Source organism: Musca domestica, unplaced genomic scaffold (assembly GCF_030504385.1).
Source record: "Musca domestica strain aabys unplaced genomic scaffold, Musca_domestica.polishedcontigs.V.1.1 7, whole genome shotgun sequence".
Classification (NCBI taxonomy): domain Eukaryota; kingdom Metazoa; phylum Arthropoda; class Insecta; order Diptera; family Muscidae; genus Musca; species Musca domestica.
In genome coordinates, this window is record NW_026712383.1 from 11632345 (window position 1) to 11654726 (window position 22382).

The 22382-nt window shown below is 34.5% G+C and overlaps 1 protein-coding gene across 1 annotated transcript; it reads left to right on the top strand.

Moving 5' to 3' along the window:
* The first annotated feature begins 5509 nt into the window (after positions 1-5509).
* LOC131806267 (odorant receptor 30a-like) lies at positions 5510-11236 on the top strand. The gene is made up of 5 exons (XM_059130233.1): positions 5510-5759; positions 10398-10542; positions 10603-10702; positions 10780-10989; positions 11135-11236. Exons 1-5 carry the CDS (start codon positions 5510-5512, stop codon positions 11234-11236), a joined length of 807 nt encoding a protein of 268 aa, XP_058986216.1.
* Positions 11237-22382: the final 11146 nt, after the last annotated feature.

Genomic DNA, 22382 nt, shown 5'->3' on the forward strand with positions numbered 1-22382 from the left:
AAAGTTGATATTGGTATTTGTTGGTCTCAGTGAGAGTTGGAGGTAGTTTAAAATTGTGTCTTATATTTGTGGAAAAAATACTAAATGTTACTAAGCTATTGAGAAATCATTTTAAACTGGAATCCTCAAATGTAATATTGAGGTCTCTTTTGATATCTGGGAATGAGATATATAGTTGGTTTTGGAAGATTGACTATTATCGCTCGAAAAGTACTAATTGGTGTCTAGCATGGTGAGATGTGAATTGTTTTATATTTAAGTACTATATGTTACTAAATACAGTGTTAGGTGAATTTGAAATTCTCAAATTTTGTGTTAAGGTCATTTTCGGTTCCTGTTGTTTATATTTGAAGACGTTCAAATAGTTTTAGAACGAAAAATTGAATGTGGGTACGTTATGCAATGGTTTTACTAATGTCCTCCTCGTTAAATTTAACAAGTGAAAAAACATTTAGTTCGGCAGGGCCAAACTTTTAATACCCTCCACCTTAGGATAAAGGAAACATAAGAGCCCATTTGGCCCCCATATACCAATTTTTAGTCATATTCATGGGAAAATGTGCCAAAAATCATTAAAATACCGAATATGGTAGCTAGCTCGTAAAAAAATGTGTCAAAAATCATCAAAATACCGAATATCGGGAGGTACCTTTATATGGGGGCTATACCAAATCGTGGACCCATACATGCAATGTTTCGCCACCGGTGCTGGAATCCATTATGACCAACAAATACCAATTTTTAGACAAATCTGTGAAAAAATGTGGAAAAAATAATCAAAATACCGAATATCGGGAATTACCGTTATATGGGGACTATACCAAAACGTGGACCGATATATGTCATTTTCAACACCATTCCTAGACACAATACAAATCATTCTGCTAAATTTTGACGCTCTACGTCAAATAATGTGGCCTGTATCATGATTTCAACAGACAGACGGACATCGTTAAATCGACTTAGAATTTTATGCTGATTATGAATATATTACATTATGGGGTCTACCTTTCCAAGGTGGAGGGTATAAAAAGTCCTAACACTTGATGGACTTTTTGCAGTACCAGGCACTTGTTAGTAAGGTATGACAGTTTTATAAATTTTAAGGAATGTTTTCCTCTGAAAATGGCTGTCAAAATAAATTTTTAAAGATTAAAGAGCTCTGTAAATTTTAAACGAAATCGCTTTTAAATATAACAGTTATGTAGGTATTTTTCCACGATTCTAGAACACAATTTTCTACGATTTCCCCGAAATAAATATGTTTTTAATAAATCTTTTTTCCCCACCCCAAATGCGTATTATTTACAACCAACATTTATAAATATTTATCTCCCTCCGAGGTATTAACACCAACTTTGCTAACTACATTGTCTTATTGGACTTTATTAAAAACTAAACTATTTAAATATTTATGACAAACAACGTGATTCAGATGTTTACGAATGATAATAACATTATGCCGGGAAGAAATACTCCTTAGCTTCTCTGCTCCCCAAGCAACAGAAAAACAACAACAAAAAGAAACAACTAAAACCAGGTGTGCCAGGTATCCTGCAAAATGTTCCACTTACATTGTAAATTATTTATAAATATGAAATAACCTAAGGAGAGAAAGGAGAAGAGAAGAAAATCCGAGATTTATTATAACCAAAAAACATGGAAAGACACGACCGCTAAGGAAGAAATTGCAAGATGTTGTGGTAGTTGTTCTAAACAAGATTTAGGTATCGGATTATAGCATATTTTTTGCAGGGGATTGTCTTATGTATAAATAAACGCTATCAAGATTTCGGGTAGTTTATTGCGATAGGTAATATGTTGCCAAACTACATGACTTCATGGCAAGGAAGGATGGAGCCACTAGAAGGAATCCAATTAAAATGTAAAGACAACAAGGAAAATATGTTGCTTACATGGAAAAATTAAATAAAATAAATTAAGGGAATATTTAATGTAAGTCTAGTCTGGACTTAAAAAATCGTAATACACCAACAATCGTGGTTATAATTACGATTTTTTATTGAATTATTTATTTTTATATTCAAACAAGTATAAGGATATGTAATTTGCAGTAAAAATGGAAATCCAGAAAGCTAACTAACATCTACCTATATGGAACGTGTGTTGTTAGGCGGCCCTTCAGGCATATTTTCTAGGCTATGGATTTGAGCTCAACTGAATATTGAAAATACCACGATTGGAAATTTCTTTAGCTTACAAGTAGATTGAAACAAGAAAAAAAACAGTAGATAAAAGACAAAGTCGGCTGGGCCAAAGGCTTAAATCGTCAAATTACCCAATATCCGAAGGTACTGTTTTATGAGGGCTATAAGCGACAGCGACAGCTAAAAAACTCTAAATACAAAAAAGAAAACAAGTAAAAAACAAAACTTTGAATACCATCAAACATTTGGAACGAATTTGGCAATACTCAAAAACAATAAAATCCGTTAAAAATTCGGAAGCTAGATTGATTTCCACAGACGGACAGACGTATAGACGGACATCGCTAATGTTTTATGCTGATGAAGAATATATACTTTGTGGGGTCTAAAGGTTCCCTTGCGGGAGATTCACTATAATTCGGTGGGCCTGTACAGACCATGTTCTGTCACTGAAGGTAGAAACCGTTGCAAACTCTGAATACCAAATGTGGAACAATTTCCTAAAAAAATACAGATTATCGAAAGGTGTCGTTATAGGGGGTTATACGAAGGAGTAGACACAAATCTCCTTGATTTCTACAGACAGACGGACATTATTAATTCGAGTTAGAATTTTACACTGACCACCTATATCTACAAAAGAGGAAAATGTTTGCACGTTTGATTGTTTGTCAGTCCAATATCAGTCCAAATGATGTTAATTATGGCACAGTCTGATGTGTAGAAACATGTGCTTTACATTTTGTAAAAATCGATTCAGGTATAGCTATAGCTCCCATATATATGTTTCATCCGTTTTAGGGTTTTAAATCCCTCAGATGCATAATATGCAAAATTTAGTGAAAATCGGTTCAGATATAGCTATAGATCCCATATATATGTTTCATTCGATTTCATCCTAAAGTCCCTCACATGCGTAATATACACTCCTCAACAATGATATTTGATACCGTACATCACTTGCAGCTCGAAAATACTCTCCTAAAATTTCACATTTTCAGCTGACCTCTTTGGCAAGTAAACACGATTATTTTGGTTGTTTACAAACTGCTGGACAACGAATGTTTTCTCATCGGAGAAACCCAAATTCGACAGTTCACCATTTTCGGCCAAGCGAAGCAACTTTTTAGCTCTTTTAAGTTTTCTGTTGCGGTGTATGTTCTTGCACTTTTTGGAATTCAATGGCTTTACTCCGAGCTCATTTTTCAATATTTGCCGAATGGAATATTGCAATATGTTCAGCTTACGGGCCATTTTTTTACCACTGCAACGCGGGTTTCGATGAAGTCGCTTCTTTACTTTTCGAACAATTTCTGCTGATGTTTCTGTTTTCTTCCGTCCACTTACTTGACGTCGGGCTACGCTACCAGTATCACCGACCGAGTAACAAGCGGTGGTACGAGACACAAAAGATTTCTTCACTTTTAAATGCTGGAGTGCTTGTGCCAAAAAAAGAAGTCAAACTGTCACGCTTGAATTCCATCACGAATAACTTTTTTCTGTAAAATTCTCACCCAAATGCTTTTGTACACAATATCCCTGGAATAATTTGAACAGCTCTCGGACGAGTGGTTTAGTAATGACAGCAGTCTTAAGTTGGTTGCAGTTTTTTCATCTCACCTTGTATATCAAATTTCAGAATCTCACCCAGTGCCTATGTTAGTAACTCTTTTCGTACAATTATAGAACATATTTCCACAAATACCTCCAGATGCGAATTCCAGATACCAACAGAAACCTCAATATTGAATTTCAGGATTCCAGCTACAACCTTCCTTTTATACCTAATTATGTACTACTTTGTTATTTTCGAACCTTAATCACAGACCCCAGCACTGACATCTATATCAAATTTCAAATTTTAGATTCTACCCCTTCACCCAGTACCAAATTTAGTTCTGTTTAGTGCTTTCGAATAATTATAGAACACATTTCAAAAACCATCTCTATATCTTAATTCCAGATTCCAACAGAGACCTCAATATGAAGTTTGAGGATTTGAACCCTATCCCTTTATCCAATACCAAATTTAGTACCATTTAGTACTTTTCGTACAAATATAGGACACAATTTCAAACATCCTCCGAATCTCAAATACAGATACCATCAGTGTTTGTACTAAATAGTACTAAATTTGCAACAATTGGTATTTAGGCTAGATGATAAGAATGGAATACTGAGGTTTAGACTTGGGATTACTGTGGGAGTGTAGGATTATGGTATGTAGGAAGCTTTGGAAATTCGTACTTATGTGTACTTAATAGTGCTAAATTTAGAACATTTAGGATTTGGTTGAACAGATAGGCCTGGAATCCTGAATTTGGGAAAAAAGATTTCTATTGGATTATATGATACAGGTTATTATGGAAATTTGTACTTATCTGTACTTAATGGTATTAAATTTGGTACAAATAAGAATTCAATTGAACTGATACGGTTGAAATTCTAAGATTTGGAAATAAATTAGTTTTGGAAATGTGTAGAAAATGTAGAATGGGGTTCTGTAGAAAGTTTTGGAAAATAGAACTTATGTGAACGAAATTTGGTTCAATTTGGATTTGTGTGAACCGATTGAGCTTGAATAACGAAATTCTATATTAATGTCACTGTTGGTGTCTGTGGTTATGATATGGAGATGGTACTGGAAATATGTACTTAATTTGTACGAAAAGTACTAAATGATAATAAATTTAGTGATGGTATACATTTCCAGATTCTAAATGGAATAAGTAACGAATAAAAAAAACAGTAATTAACGGAGGTATTTTCAACTTGCATAGTAGGGCGTATTGGTATTATCACTACGTATACGCATTTAATCAAAATATTGTCGCCCTTTTTTATGCCTTCTTTTTTGTTTGAAACTTTTGAAATTTCATGTTTTTCTGGTAATTAAAAACACCGGAGGAAGTTAAAGTTTGGTGAGAACTTTTCAAATTTTTAAAATAACTTATTCAAATGATAAATAATTTAAACACAACACACCATGTGTCGAAATACTAACAACAAAGTAGTGATTGGGCAACAATATTCTACCAAACCTCCAAGTGGACAGTAACAGAACAAAAATTACCTCTCTTCTAAACGAGAAAAACAATATGAGAATTTCCATACAACAAAAAGACCAACAAATTTCAAAATACTCTAACAAAATTAAAAATATTGAAGATGTTCCAATGTTGTGGTTCAATGTGAGAATTCTGAAATTTTGGTCAGTCCTCATCGATGATAATTGGCGGCAATATTTTACCTACATTCCCTTCTTCATTTTGAATGTCTTTCAATTGATGGATTTGTGTTTAACGCAAAAAGAACTGAATGACAAAATACACGACATCTACATGACCATGCTGATGTTCAATACATTTTTGAGAACTGTGGTGATGGTAACGAATCGCAAGAAATTCTGTAAATTATTGGAGCATATCAGGCAGATGTATGAGGAGTTGATGATGGAACGTGATGCGGAAATATGTCGAATAATGGAAGACCATACGGCGATGGTTTTGAAAATATCGAAAATAAATCTCATCATGGGCATGCTGACAACGGTGGGATTTACAGTGTTTCCCATCATTTCGGAGGAGAGGGGTGAGTATAGGAAAAAATATTGATTTTTGAAAATAATTCTAAATATAGCATTTAAAATGAAAGTTTTGACTACAACGGGTCCTTTAAAAATCCGGGATTTGAAATATACAATCCGCCGGCCCTTTAATAAGTCCACAATAAAGGCTGGTCTTTTACAAAAACACAATTATATGTGGTCCTTTAAACAACCCCCTATTATAGCTGCTCCCTTTAATAATTCAATATAATAGATGGTTTTTTAAAAAAATTCAATTGTAGGTGGTTCTTTCAAAAATCCTCTATATAGGTATTCTGCAAAAAAATCCTCAATTAAAGGTGGTCTTTAAAATCATATTATTATAGACGGTTCTATAATAATCCAATGTTTTTTATAAATTCCACAATTATTGCTGTTCCTTTGAAAAATCCACAAGTATAGGGGTCCTTTAAAATCCAACTATTATAACTGGTCATTTAAACATTCTTTTTAAAAATTCTCAATTTTAGCTGGTCTTTAAAAAAATCAACAATAGTGGCTGATCCTATGACGAATTTATAAGTATATCTGGTAATTTAAATACTTTACTAGTTGGTCTTAAAAAAAAAAAAACTAAATTGTAGCTGTTTCTTGTAATGACAAGATTTCTTGGTCTGGAATAGCTCGCCGGACACCAGGGGTTCGTATAGGAATTTTATGTGTTGAGACAGAAAGAGAAAGACATTAGTTTGAACTTGATATTAGGGATTGGAAGTCGTTCTTCAACTCGACACCTGGAAAAATACTCGAGAAACGAGACAGGAAATAAGTGCTAAGAATTCAGGATGGATTCAGTGCGAGAGACATGGATAGGTACTCAAGCAGGCTACAGGATATTCAAGTACAATAATCAGTACAATAAGTACTCAAGCAGACTACTGGCTATTCAAGGATACGGTTGCAAGTGACCTTAATAGGTACTCAAGCAGACTACAAGGATCTAGGATACGGTTGCAAGATACCTTTATAAGTACTCAAGCACTACAAGGATATCCAAGTGTGTTTTCTCGCAAGAATTCGGATGGACAAATTGCATTTTATCATAGCGTTTTGTGTAGGCAAAAATGACAAAGGATTTTTGCCGTCACATTCTTTATTTAATTTGCACAATTCAAAATCACCCGAATTTTGAAATGTTGCATTGGGGTCCCTTTTGGTGGTAGGTTTGTGATAAATATATCGTTTTGGAAATGTGTGCAATAATTGTACGAAAATTACTAAATAGTACTATATTAGGCACAATTTAGTATTGGGTGAACAGATAGTGCTTGAAATCTGAAATTTGGTTTTAGGGTCGCTGTTCATGTGTAGCTCGAGGTTGTTTCGGCAATGTGTACAACAATTGTACGAAAAGTAATGACTGTTACTATATTTGGTACAATTTAGAATTGGATGAAGTAATAGGGCTGGAATCCTCAAATTTGGTATAGGTCTCTGTTGATATCTAGGTTTAAGATATGGAGGTGGTTTTAAAAATATGTACTATAATTGTACGAAAAGTACTAAATAGTACAACATTTTGTATTGGGTGACTATATAGTGCTTAAAATCTAAAATTTTATATTAGGGTCGCTGTTCATGTGTAGCTTGGAGGTGATTTCGAAAATGTGAACAATGCTTGTACGAAAAATACTGAATGGTATTTGGTATTGGATGAAGGATAGAGATAAATTTTTGAAATTTGATTCTTGGATTACTGATAGGATCTGTGTCTGAGATTTGGCGTTGGTTTAGAAATTCGTACTATATCTGTACGAAAAATACTAAATGGTAATATAATTGTTATTAATTGAAGGGATAGGACTGAAATCATTAAATTTTGATATTAAGGTCTATATTGGTATTTGAAATTGAGACATAGGGGTGGTTTTGGAAATGGGCACTAAATCGTACGAATCGTACTAAGTAGTGATAATTTTGGTATTGGGTGAAGGAACATAGCTAAATTCAGAAATTTTATACATATGTCACTGTCACTAGGATATTGATACTATGTGTACTAAACAGTCCGGAAAGTACTTAGTGATACTAAAATTGGTATTGGATGAAAGGATAGGGTTGGAATCCTAAAATGTTATATTGAGGTCTCTGTTGGTATCTGAAATTGAGAGATGAAGGTGGTTTGTGAAATGGGTACTATAATTGTATGAAAAATACTAAAAAGTACAAAATTCACTATTGGGTGAAAATATCGAGTTGAAATCCTGAAATTTAATATAAATGTCACTGTTGGTGTGTGTGGTTAAGATACATAAGTGGAACTAAATTGGGTATGAAGTGAATGTTTAGAGCTGGAATCTTGCAATTCAATATTAACTCCTCTGTTTGTAACTAGTTTTGAAATCTGGTGGTGATTTTCCAAATTTTCCACCTGACCTTGCACTGATACAAATATTAGAATTTGCAAAGTTTGATCGAAACATTATGATCCTTCCTCTTTCTTTAAAAAAAATACTTAGAGAATTTGGAATTTACTGCCCGATCTAACTTTGATAATAATATTACGATATACCAAGTTTGGTCCAAATCGGATGCTCCCTGATTTGGATTTGGTCCAAAGAGATCTAGGACTTAAATCGTTATTTCGATGAGACACGTCTTGTTCTTTTCATATGATATATACCCTCTCTAGCCATATCGGTGAGAGTATAATTAATAATGCTTTGTTGGAGATTTTGGCACAAACTTACTCAATGACGACTCTACTTCTAATTCCTAGGTAAGATTTAGACCTTATAGGTCTTTTGGAACCTATAGTTGAAGTTTATGAAAGACAATTCCGTTTAAAGGGAGTTTTTAAACATATTATGAAACAAGTTAGCAAAGGCTATAGTCGTGCTGGACCGACCATGTTATACCCTACAACACTACAATATGTTAGAAGCCCCCTTATGTCCAAATCCATTTTGGAAGATTTCGCTTTTGAAACTATGTCATGAAGCACTGCCCAGATAATAGGTTTAGCATTTTGACCAGGAACATTTCCAGTTTATAGCTAAATATAATCCAATGGTCATCCCAACAAAATTTTTAGTTGTTGGTCCATTTGAACGCCTAAACATATTGCGGACATCTTTAACAAAACAGGCCTAGACTTTCTGAGCCTAACCCTACCCTTGTGAAAATTTTCGTGAGGATCGGACGATAATTGCTATCTGTTATATAATAATAACCCCAACTTGTGTTGTAAGGTGAACAAATATTACAAAATGTACACTTCCATATTATGTCAAATTGAAAAAATCGTATGCGATAAAAAATATCACAAAATACTACAAAATCTATATTAACATACTTTTAGATTTTATTCTTTTATGTCAAGATGTCATTCTGAATTGACAAAATTTGTCAAAAGCTTTCCAGCCATTCTGGAGATATAAGCATTCTAGCTAACATCCCCTCCTTTTGCATATACACATTATATATATTTCGCTATATATATCCGATATATTTACTACCGGCGTTATCGGACATAATTGACCTTTTCGTCCATTTGTGATTTCGCCGAGATTAAAAATGTTCGCATTTTAATAAAATTTTTTTTATTAACCAATTATGGTCTAAATATTAGCAGATGACCATCAAAGTTGGAAGGCTTCTAGTAATCCCTCGGCTCTAGCCCCATGCTAACTTCCGCTTCGCTTGCTAACTTCCGATAATTGTGTCCTGTAGAGCAATTGCAAAATCAGGATATTTTTCAGTTTTTGGTCCATTTCAACACCTAAATATTATGCGATCATCTCCAAAAACAATAGGGTTCTATTCTGGCTCTAGCCCCTCCTCAGTTCTAAATTTCGTATACATAGCAAGATCGACTCAGCTCGGCGAGATAGGAATATCATATATACTTTCCTATGTGGAAAACCAATCTTTCGAGGTGTTACATAATGCTTGGCCCAATCACATAGTGTTGTTGGGTATAAAAAAGGACTAAGAAGACCCCTTTGTTGAATCGCTTGAGAGTTAAAATTTTCTACCAAAATAATCCTCGTTTTTTTGTCTTCTAAAGTCAACAGATTCCAAGAAATCTTAATTCGAAAATTTCCAAAAAAAATGTGGGAGAGGAGGTTAGGTCATATGTGGACTACATATATTAAAACTTCGGCTTATGTAGACAATTGTATGTAGGGATATTGCCTACTTGCTGGGAACACAAAGTGCCAATTTACAGCAAATTCAGTTTTAAATTGTGACATCAACAACCAAAACACCTTAAATCTGGTGGTACACTTATGTGGGGGCTATAACAAACCGTGGACCTACATGGCCCATTTTCAGTATCAATAGTCCTGCGAACACAAAATACATTTGAGTAAAATGTTATCAAGCAATTTTATTTCCTTCAGAAGGTAAAGTGATTTCCACAGATAGACATACGAACGGACGGTCATCACTAAATCGACTGATGCTGATCTAGAACTTGTGGGATTTGAAATTTATGTTTCCACCCATACTATGGTGGAGAGTATAAAAATGTAATATTTTGTATATCTTTTCAGAATTTATTTTTGGAATATATGTACCCTATCTGGAAGAGTATCAAAGTCCCTGGTATGAAATACTACTAACGGGCCAAAGTATCTTAAACCTCTCGGCGATGTGTATTTTTATAGCGTTTACAGCAATGTTTATATCGTATTTCATGTTTGCAATAGCCATTTCAAAGGTTCTACAGTATAAGCTGAGTAGAACTTGTACGGAGGTTTCTTCGAAAATTGTTGAGGGGAAAATTGTCGAGTGCATTAAGTTGCATTTGAGATTAATAAGGTATAAAGTATATAATTTAATAAATTTAAATAAAATATTTAATTTATTATATTTTTTCAGTTTCATTGAACAAATCAATGAGTTGTGTGGTTTTATTGCCCTGATGGACTTTTTGTTATTTGTTATTGTGCTGTGCATTATGCTCTTGTCATTTGTCTTGGTAATGAATTATTCAAAAATTATGAAAACAAATATACAAAATAATTATTTTATTAATTTATTTATATTATTTTCCAGGTTAAAACTGTAACCCAAAAATGCATTATAACAGTTTATATCACCATGGTGTTTACCCAAGCTTTTCTGTTATACTACTTTTCCAATGAGGTGTTCTATGAAAGCTTGGAGATTTCAACGGCCGCTTATGATATCAACTGGTTTGATTACGACGTACATACGCAAGAGGTCTTGAAGTTGTTGCTCTTGAGATCCCAGAAACCATGTGCAGTAAGTCGATTGCCATGTTCCAGAATTGCAAGAATGTCGGTCGAAGAAAATTGCAAAACTAGTATATTCTTGCAGGTTCTGGAACAGAGCATACATGATTTGAGGTCCTTTGAAAAATTATTTTACATTGTTTTCCAAATTTTAGATTTTAATTGTCAAATCGTATCCAGTTAATTTGCGAAGGCTACAGGTACTGATAAAGATTACCTACAGCGTTTTTACTTTGTTGGAAAAAGTTTATGGTTAATATTTTATGAAAATTATTGAAAATAAATCGGATTCGTTTCGTGGGTTGAATAAACTGTTTTTGATTAAATATTCAAATGAGAGAACATTGGTATTTTTTGAAGTAACATCGTTCAAAGATTTTTCCCATGGGTAAATTCAGGGGTGGAGGAGACTGAGGTAGAACAGAATGTTCCCACAAGTGAGGTAGGACTGTTGCATACGATAGCACCTCTAATAAAATAGCCGTAGAAAACCAGAGTCAGAACGACTGCACTACATAGTGGTAAGACTATTATGTATTTGTGAATTTGTTTGAAACATGGAGCGAGATAGACCCATAGTTACTTTAGAGGATCTTCACTGAATCACTTTCTGAGTCGATTTTTGCATGTCAGTTCGTCCGTTCGTCCATATGTTCTTGAGAACAAAATGCAGATTGCATTTATTATTCGACTGAAATGAATTTTCCAAACAGCATTTGTTTGGCCCAAGGGTGAGATAAAGAAAACTGCAACAATGTCAAACGCCTTAATTGTTACTTTATTTTTTTTTAATTTGATTAAATGAAAGCAAACAAGTTAAAAAGCAGGCCGGGCCAAACTTTGAATACCCTCCACTATTTGGAACGAATTTGGAAATTAAAAAAAAAAAAAATAAAATCCTTAAAAAATTCTGTTAAATTTTAAAAATACGAAATATTGCCGTTATATTGGGGTCTATACGACGTGGACGTACGTAGGCATTGTTTGCCGTTAACCATTACGATATTCAAATTCGAAACTTGAAATAAACGGTGAAAAATGTAGATAAAATCATCAAAATATCGTATATAGGGAGGTACCATTATATCGGAGCTGTCCGAACACCTGGACCAGCATAGACAATTTTCTGTCAGAGGCTATAGCATCCATTACTAACGTCAAATACGATATCTCAAACAATTTCGGTGATTATGGTACCTAAACTCGTCAAAATACCGAATATAGGGAGGTACTGATATATGGGGCCTATACAAAAACCTGGACCTGCGTAGGCAATTTTCTGTCACAGACTGTAGTTCCCATTATGAACTCTAATTACGTAATTTGAAACGATTCCGGTAAATAATGACGCTAAAATCATCAAAATACCGAATTTTGGGAGGTAAAGTTATGTGGGGGCTATACGAAGACGTGAACCTGCCCAGACAATTTTCTGTCATAGGCTGTAGTATCCATTTCGAACTTCAAATACCAAAGTTGAAACAATTCCGATGAATAATGAATTTTACGCTGATCAAGAATATATATACTTTGTTGGGTCTGGCATGAGTATTTCGAGGAGTTATAAACGGAATGACAAAGTTAATGTACCCTCCATGGTATGGTGGAGGGTATAAAAATGTCGGAAATAGCATCAAATTTCAGAATAAGTTTAGATTTATTCGAATTGGTCACCTCTGGCACGAATTATGGCCTTCAAACGGCCAATGAAACCGTCACACACTGCTCGAATGTTGTTCTGCGGTATTTTGACCCATTTCCGGCGAAGCGCTTGCTTTAAGTGATCGACAATTTCGTATTTTTTAGCGCCAACCTTGCTTTGCAAAATACTCCAGACACAATAGTCCAACGGATTAGAAATGAAGCGAGGTACTTTATTTTGTAACCATTCTTGGGTGGCGCATGCTGAGTGCAATGTTTGCTGAGTCCTGTTGGAATGTCCAAGGTCTGCGGCCAAAATGTGTGCGTGCCCAAGGCTTTAATACACACTTCAGAATATTTTCGCGATAATATTCGGCATTTATTCTGATGTCTCGGTCACTTAATACGAGCGGAGAGCGTCATCGGCTGTTATGGCGGCCTACACCATCACCATGGCCGGCGCTTGAGTTCTGGTGGCCAAACGAAGGTGCACATTTTCAGCTGACCTCTTTGGCAAGTAAACACGATCATTTTGTTTGTTTACAAACTGCTGGGCAACGAATGTTTTCTCATCGGAGAAAACCAAATTCGGCAGTTCACCACTTTCGGCCAAGCGAAGTAACTCTTTAGTTCTTCTGAGTCTATTTTCTTTCTTTATGTGGCGGTGTAAGTTCTTGCACTCTTTGGAATTGCAAAGGCTTTGCCCCGAGCCCATTTTTCAATTTTTGCCGAATGGAATAATGCGATAGGTTCCGCTCGCGAGCCATTTTTCGGGCACTGCGACACGGGTTTCGATCAAGTCGCTTCTTCACTTTTCACACCATTTCACCATTGCTGATGTTGTTGTTTTCTTCTGTCCACTTCCTTGACGTCGGGCTAAGCTACCAGTATCACGGTAACCGGCGATGGTACGAGACACAAAAGGTTTATTGAAATTTAAATGCTAGAGTTCTCTAACGATAGCCGCTTTTGTTTTTCTAGCTAAATAAAAAGAAATTACACTATCACGCTTTCATCAGGAATATTTTTTTTTTTTTTTTGGAAAATTCCCACCAAAATGCTTTTGTACTCTTACAATAATATAATGAGCTGTCACTGGAATAATCTTAACAGCTGTCGAACGAGTGGCTTAGAAATGACAGCTGTCTGAAGTTGGTTGCATTTTTTCATCTCACCCTGTTTATAAACAATTTTGTGGATTAAGGAAACTGTCTGTCCTACCCTCCTTCCGTCTGTCCATGTATTCTCGTTAACAAAATTCAGGTCACATTTATTTTTCGATTGAAATGCATATTTCCCTATTGAAATTAGTGATGGATTCAGATATAGCTCCAATATATCTTCAACCGATTTCGGGGTAATTGTGCACCAAAAGAGAAAATTATATATGCTTAATCCGATTTGGTGTTTAAGTCCCTCATATTCATAATATTCATTCGATAACAATATTTGGTACTAGATATCATATAGTGCTCGGAAATACCTTTGCCAAATTTTATCGAGAACGGCTAAGATTTGGATATAGCTCCCATATATATTGTGCAAATAGTGGCTAATATCAACCCAAATGGTTTGAATTTCGGGACGTACGTTTCCACTTAGTGCAACTCGGCTGCGATTTATTTATTTATTTAATATAATACTCCTCCGTGATATCATGCACTCTATAGCAAACAATAACTGCTCTAAAGCCAAATGTTGATAGGTGGTATGATCTACTTGAAATAAATTCTTTTGTTACGGGAGCTCTACTAAATATGCATAATGGTGTAGGGTATCATATAGTCGGCCCCGCCCGACTTTTGACTTTTCCTTGCTGGTTTCTTATTTTTTTTGTATGTTTATTTATTTCCTATTTATTTATATTGATAAACATATCTATAATTTGCTTAATTAAACATGTAAATTAATGTTTGTGATTAAAAAAAATAGAAAATATATTCTCAAATAAAGGGAAATATAATATTAGTTTGCCTTTAATACCGCCTTTTAAGGTCTTGCTTATTTCTGGTACAGATTTTTGTGGGCCGTTGCACAGTGGTCGAGGTCGTATGGGAACAGCGGCCAAAAATACTTTTAGTGCAGATATCAATATGATTCTTTGGTTATGGTACCTTGATGGGATAAAAATAAAAAAATGTGACAAAATGGATATGGTCGATGCATGTTTTGGCATGGTCCCCTTACAACATAAGGGTTATTTGCCCAATTTTTGTCACATTTCTACACTAGATTGTTCTGTTATTTGACATTTTACGTTTTAAAGAGCTAAAAAATAGTCTTACTGAAAATTATTGGTACGGCCTGCCTTCAGGTAGAGTCCCCCTGTAAAGGTACCTCCAAAAATAGAAGAATTTTTTATACAAATCCCCCTGTAAAGGTACCTCCAAAAATAGAAGAATTTTTTATACAAATCAAAATTCCAAATTTGATTACTTTTTTGTAAACAAAATAGACATTTTTTTTGTAAACAAAATAAACAATTCAATATAAAATTAAATGAAAGTTACTAATGGATATTTATAAATTTCAGTGTTATTCAAGTAAATCAAATTTAGATTTTAATAATATAGATTTTTTATTGATTGGTAACGTTCGCTGTCCCGTTATAAAAGGGTCAGAGCTCAGAAGAAGACGATTAATAATTTTTTCGGGTATGATTTAGTCGAAACTTTTTTATATCTTTGTTTCTAGACTCCACGGCCACCTCCTATAATTCTCCAATCGATACAATGACAAATTTATATGTATTAAAATTTTATTAGCTGCGGGTGGAAGATAGTGCCATGGATATTTATTTAACTCTTTAGCCGTTTCCAGTGCAAAGGCCTTAAATTTTTGGACATTAATATTATACCCAGAAGACAATGCAGGCAACATTATTAAACACCCCTCAATTACATCCTTATCAATACCAAACAACAAAAACATATTCTATGTCACTAGCACCATAGAACTGACAAAATTGGAGCGAAGTCACTTCAGTATATTGGGCATAGCATACAAATCTGACAAAATCTGAAAGTTAAATTAGCACTTCTAGAATCTTAGGACCATTACTAATGGCGTGAAAAAAATCACATTGGAGGATTCAGTGGGGAAAACAATTAAAACTTTAACTAAAATTAAATTTTATTTTCAAAATTAATCTTAAAGGCAACTCAGAACACTCACATCGTCTATATTATACACAATTACTAAACACACAAATTACTGCATTAAAAATAAGTCAATACCTTGCTTTTCAATAATTATGCCAAGAATTGTCATTTTAAAATGTATTTAATTTTGTAATACAGACCTATTTTTACTCCACTCTTTCTCTGATCACACTGAAAAAAGCAACTAACTACATTTTCTCTTTTTTGATGCTATTTTCGAAGTGTCCCGTTAGAATGAATCCAAGATTATTATGTTTTCTAAAAAGCTTAACCTCTTAAGAGTTCATGTGTACACATTTGACAATAAATATCTGATTTTAATTTTTTGAATTTTGGCCAATGGCAGCGTCCAATGTGCGTTGGTCGTATGATAATTAAAATTTTCGCATATGTATCATACGCCCACTTGTACAGATATGGCTTGCGCTACATTGAAATACTACCAAAACACTGATAGTCTTCTATGTTCATTTGTAAAATAGCAATGCCAAATTGAAACATTTTAATAACAATTATCTCCCCAACTATCCATAGCAATGATTCTAATAGTGCACCTATATACATACAACTCACAAACCATTTATATGAGTAACATTGTGGACACTGTAATGAAATGAAAACTTATTAATTGTGATATTGTTGGCGAACAATATTAACAAACTTCTATCTCTTTTATTATTTTTTCTAAAAACTCCAGCAAACTATAAACTTAATTAAAAGTTTTCAACATAATGCCGAGATAATTGTGTTCGGAAAACAATTATCCACAGCAAAGGGTGTAAATGTTAATTGTGACAGAGCATTGGTAAGAAATCATAAAAATGTGTAATTTTCTTCAGATTAAAAGGAATAGTATTATTATAATAGAGCTTACGTAAGATGAAAACAAAGGCACTATTGGAAAAATGAAAGCCAGTGCAAGGAATATTTTTACTGCAGTAACCAAGGCCATAATCAAGACATTGTCACAAAAAAAAAAAACATTATCTTCGCCGGGAAGAAATCTAGATATTGGTAGCGATCATCAAATATTGCAAACCTGTTCCGTTTTGAAAAACATTCTTGAGGGCTTCTTTCATTCCAGTCAGAGGGTTTCAGCTCTACAGAAGCATAGTTACAGAAAATTGTGATGGAAAGAATTGTCTATATAGATCCACGTTTTCAGGTAGGCCCAATATAACGGTATTTTTCGAAAACACAATTGCTTAAAATTCGATACTTGGACTTACTTACTTAGCCCCCATGGACTTACTTACTTAGCCCCTTCTGATATTCGGTATTCTGATGATTTATGACTCATTATACCTTTAAACATATGGCTACAGAGGGTATATATTGTTTGATAAGGCCAAAACGCGCCTCATCGAAATAATGGTTTTAGACCCTAGGTCTATTTGGATCAAATCCGTTTCAGGATATTTGGAGTCGATCTAGCGATGTCCGTTTGTCTGGCTGGCTGATGCGCACGATAACTCTCGAAAGGAGTATTCGATTTGGTCCAAACTTGGTATATCGTAATATTTTTGTCAAACTAGGATTGAGTTCGGAGACGGGCAATATCGGTCCACTCCTTCTGGTACCTCCCACACAAAATGTCGAAAATTTCAAAGAAAATATTATATTTGAATAATTATAACTCTTACAAAATGTAATGTAAGAGTCCGATTATCCTCAAATATCACACATCCCAATATTTTTATTAACTCGAGATCTGGTGTGAAGATGTAATATGTCGGTCCACTCCTTCTGGTACATCCCCCACAAAATGTCGAAAATTTCAAAGAAACTATTATATTGCACAGAAAGAGAAAGAATAATCCGATTTTGCTCTCACTTTGCAAATCCTATTATCACCATCAGTGCTACGTTAGGTGCGAAAATGGACAATATCGGTCCACTCCATCAAGTAACTCCCCCACAAAGGGTCAAAATTTTGAATAATTACAACTCTCATAAAATGTGACGAAATAGTCCGATTGTCTTAAAATTTCCCACATCCTAATATTTATATTAACCCAATGTTTGGTGGGAAGATGGAATATATCGGTCGCCTCCTTCTGGTACCTCCCCAACAAAGGGTCAAAGTTTTGAAAAACCAAAACTATAATAAAATCCGAAATAAGCATCGGGTTCTCTTCAGATTACACACATTAAAATTTTTTAGTTAAGCCAAAGTCTGGTGTGAAATTGGGATGTCTTGGTACCTCCCAAACAAGGGTTAAAATTTTGAGTATCCATAAAGTTCACGCGAAAATACGACAGACTTGGTATATATCAATATTCCCATCAATACAAGATCTGTTATAAAGATGGTACTGATGGGACCATTTCTTATGGTACCTCCCCCATATAGGGTTCAAGATTTTTGAAAAACAAAACGCTCAGAGAAAGCAAAATAAGCATCAAACTCTCTTCAATTTTTTTTTTGTTAATGCAAGATCTCTTGTGAAAATGATATATATCTGCGAACCCCTTCTTGTATATAACCCACAAAGAATCACAATTTTCAATACTTTTTATGTCATAACTTGTGAAATACGTCAGCGATTCTTTACAAATTGCTATATCTAAATATATTTCTTAACTAGAAATATGATATGAATATGTAAGTAATCGGAATTTTTGATTTTGCATAAAAATGGATATAAATGATCGATTTTCTTCAAATTTTACACATACCAATATTTTTATCTGTATTAGATGAATTATGAAAATGGAATACTTCGGTCCGCTATGTCTGTTACCTCACGTATATTTCCACATTTTCCCAAAATTTGCACATATCTCATATAAAGAAAGGAAGTAGCTAATATAGTCCAAACATAGCACCTCGCAATATTTATATCATGTTTATTTAGATCCGATACGAAATGGACAATATTGGTCCATTCCTTTGGGACCTACTTCATAGAGGGTCAACACTTTAATTCAAAACTCAAGGCTGGGGATATAAATCTGTCTGCAAAACCGACTGATACTTTTTAACTTGTTTAAGTTTCAATAAATTGAAAATAACGTCATAATATGTTAATGTACGTGCATATATTGGTATAACTCTCTCTCTCTCTCTCTCTCTTTGTATAAGTAGTCCTAAATTTTACAGGTTTTTATACAACTAATTTCATGATATTTAAGCGTTTATGTGGTAGATATAATAAAAAAATGCCTACCCGAAGGTGGTGCCGTTTTTACTTTTTTATTTTCCATACTCGTAGTGTTTAAGTATTATTCTTACTTTATATTACCATAACCAGTACCCTTTAGCACATTCACATTACGCAAAACTCTTATTCAATGGAATCATTGAAAGACATGTGTTTGGATTTTAGTCGTTTTTCTCTTTACCAATTCTCTAAGGTAGAAATTCAGTCTTTCATTAATAATAAGAGAGAAAAGAGCAGAAAACTATTTGTGATCTGATAAAAAGTGTCATTCACACACAAACACATGTACTTCTACTCCTATCGCAATAGACGAGTTCAGCTGAGACTTGGTTTATAAGTAATGAAAACTTAAAGAATTACACATTGAGGGGAGGGGTTAGGGGTTGAAATGAACTAACAACTGAAAAATTTCCTGATTTTGCAGTTGCTCTACAGATCGCAGTTATAGTCCAATCGACGCGGAAGTTAACATGGTGTTACAGCTTAGGGCTGGGCAAATGTTTTCCAATTTTGATGGTCTTCGGGTAATATTTAGTGGATGAAATAGACCATAACATTAATTCCGGCGAGTCACAAATAGACGAACAAATCAATTCTGACCGTTACGTAGATGCCGATACTAAATATATTGAATATATATAGCGAAATATATACAATATGTATATACAAAGGAAATTGATGTTAGCTAGAAAGCTCATATCTCAAGAACGGCTGGACCGATTTGAGAAATTTCAATTCAGAATGCCCTCTTGGCATAAAAGTATAAAATCTAAAAAAATTGCTTAAAAAGATGGCATTAATGATATTAATAGAGATTTTGTAGTATTTTGTGTCATTATTTTTATTTTTTCAAGTTTTTTATCGCATGTGATTTTTTCAATTTGACATAATATTGAAGAGGATATTTTTTCATCTTACAACTCAGGTTGGGGTTATTATGGACAGATTTCAATTATCGTCCGATCCTCACGAAAATTTACATAATTGTAGGGTTATGCCTATTATTTTCAAAGATGTCCGCAATATATTTTGGGGGTTGAAATGGACCAACAACTAAAAATGTTCCTGATTTTGCAGCCATTATAAAGGTCGGAAATAGAAACCATAGGACACGGAATCTCGCATGAAGTCAGAGTTTAGGACTGCGGTCAAATGGACCACCACTTTTGTGTGAAAAAATACCAATATTACTTACAGGCGATATTCGAAATACACAAAAGGCGAACTTCTGGCTTTTTTATGCTGATTTCATTGAAGATTATAGCCAAATTTCGTAGACAAGCAAATCATATAGATGAGTATAAATTTGGAGAAACAGAGGGGCCTCATGTTTTTGGAGATGATTGCAAAATATTTAGGGGTTCAAATGAACCAAAAACGAAAAAAAAATTCTGATCACACAACTGAAGCCAATCGACACGCCTGAGAAGAGAGTTAAGAACAGGGAAGATTTCTAACATTTTGGATGACCATTGGATGGTCATGGACCACAGCAACTAACAGCACGACGGAGTGCGTAAATATTGGGCAAATATTCCTGATCAAAAAGCTAAGGGTAATATCTGGGCAGTGCTCCATGACATTATTTCAAAAACGAAATCTTCCAAAATATATTTGGACATAAGGGGGCTTCTAACATATTGTAGTGTCGTAGGGTATCACATAGTCGGCCTCGCACTGCTATAGCCTTTGCTTACTTGTTTAAATATATTTTGACATCTGTTGTGATTATTCAAATTCTTGAAACTTTTGGCGTTGGTTCTTAAGGATCGGCCCAAAATTGTATATTTCGTATCGGACCTAAAAATATATGATATAAATATTGCGATATGAAATAAATATTGGTCCATATCGAGTACTTCCTTCATATTATATGAGAAATGTGATAATTTTTAGAGAATGTTAAAATGTGTGTGAGATATCAGATATAGTCGACCGAAGTTTTTAATTTTCATTCTTTATCTAATACAGATAAAAATATTGGCATCGGCAAAATTACAAGAAAATCGATATGTTATATACAATTTCATCCGAAACCATAAATTCCATATTCCTCCCAGGTTTCTGGCTCAAAGAAATATTTAGATACAGGTTGAGAAACAAGTTAAAATGCAGTAAGTTCGGCCGGGCCGAACATTAAATAACCTCCACCTTTTGCAACGAACTTGGAAATTTTCTAAAAATAAAATCCTTAAAACATTTTGTTCTAATTTTAAAAATACCGAATATAGCCGTTATATTGGGGTCTATTCGACGTGGACTTACATAGGCAATTTCGGTGGGTATTGTACCTAAACTCGTCAGAATACCGAATATAGGAAGGTACTGATATATGGGGCCTATATGGGGCTATACGAAGACGTGGACCTACACATATAATTTTCTGTCATAAACTGTAGTATCCATTTCGAACTTCATGGCCCATTTACGAACTTAACCTGCCTACTGGAAAAATAAACACGTGTACAAAATTTTAGCCTTCTATCTCAATTCGTTCGAAAGACGGCGGGATTACAACAGACAGACGGACAGACAGACAGACATGGCTAATCGACAAGAATATATATACTTTGCTGGGTCTGACATGAGTATTTGGAGGAGTTACAAACGGAAAACGACGAAGTTAACATACCCTCCATAGTATGGTGGAGGGTATAAAAACTGCAACCAACTTCGGACTGCTGTCAATTTTAAGCTACTCATTGTTTACAAAAGCATTTTGGTGAGAATTTCCCAGAAAAAGTTATTCGTGATGAAATTCAAGCGTGAATTCTTTATATTTGGCTGGAAAACCATAAGTGGCTACAGTTTGAGCACTCCAGCACTTAAATGTGAATAAATCTTTTGTGTCTCGTACCATTGCCCGTTACCGTGATAAGGGTAGGTTACAACAGCAACATCAGCGGAAATGGTTCGAAAAGTAATAAAGCGACTTGATCGAAACCCGCGTCGTAGTGGCCGAAAAATGGCTCGTAAGCTGAACATATCGCAATATTCCATTCGGCAAATATTGAAAAATTAGATAGGGGTGAAGCCATTCTAATTCCAAAAAGTGCAAGAACTTGCACCGCTACAGAAAGAAAATAGACTCAAAAGAGCTAAAGAGTTGCTTCGCTTGGCCGAAAGTGGTGAACTGCCGAATTTGGTTTTCTCCGATGAGAAAACATTCGTTGTCCAGCAGTTTGTAAACAAACAAAATGGTCGTGTTTACTGCTAAAGAGGTCAGCTGAAAATGTGCAGCAGAACTCAAGCGCCGGCCATTGTGATGGTGTGGGCCACCATAACAGCCGATGGTCGCTCTCCGCTCGTCTTAATCGACCGTGGCATCAGAATAATTGTCGAATATTATTACATTCGGGCAGCGTGTGACGGTTTCATTGGGCGTTTGAAGGCCATAATTCGTGCCAAAGGTGATCAATTCCAACAAATCTAAACAT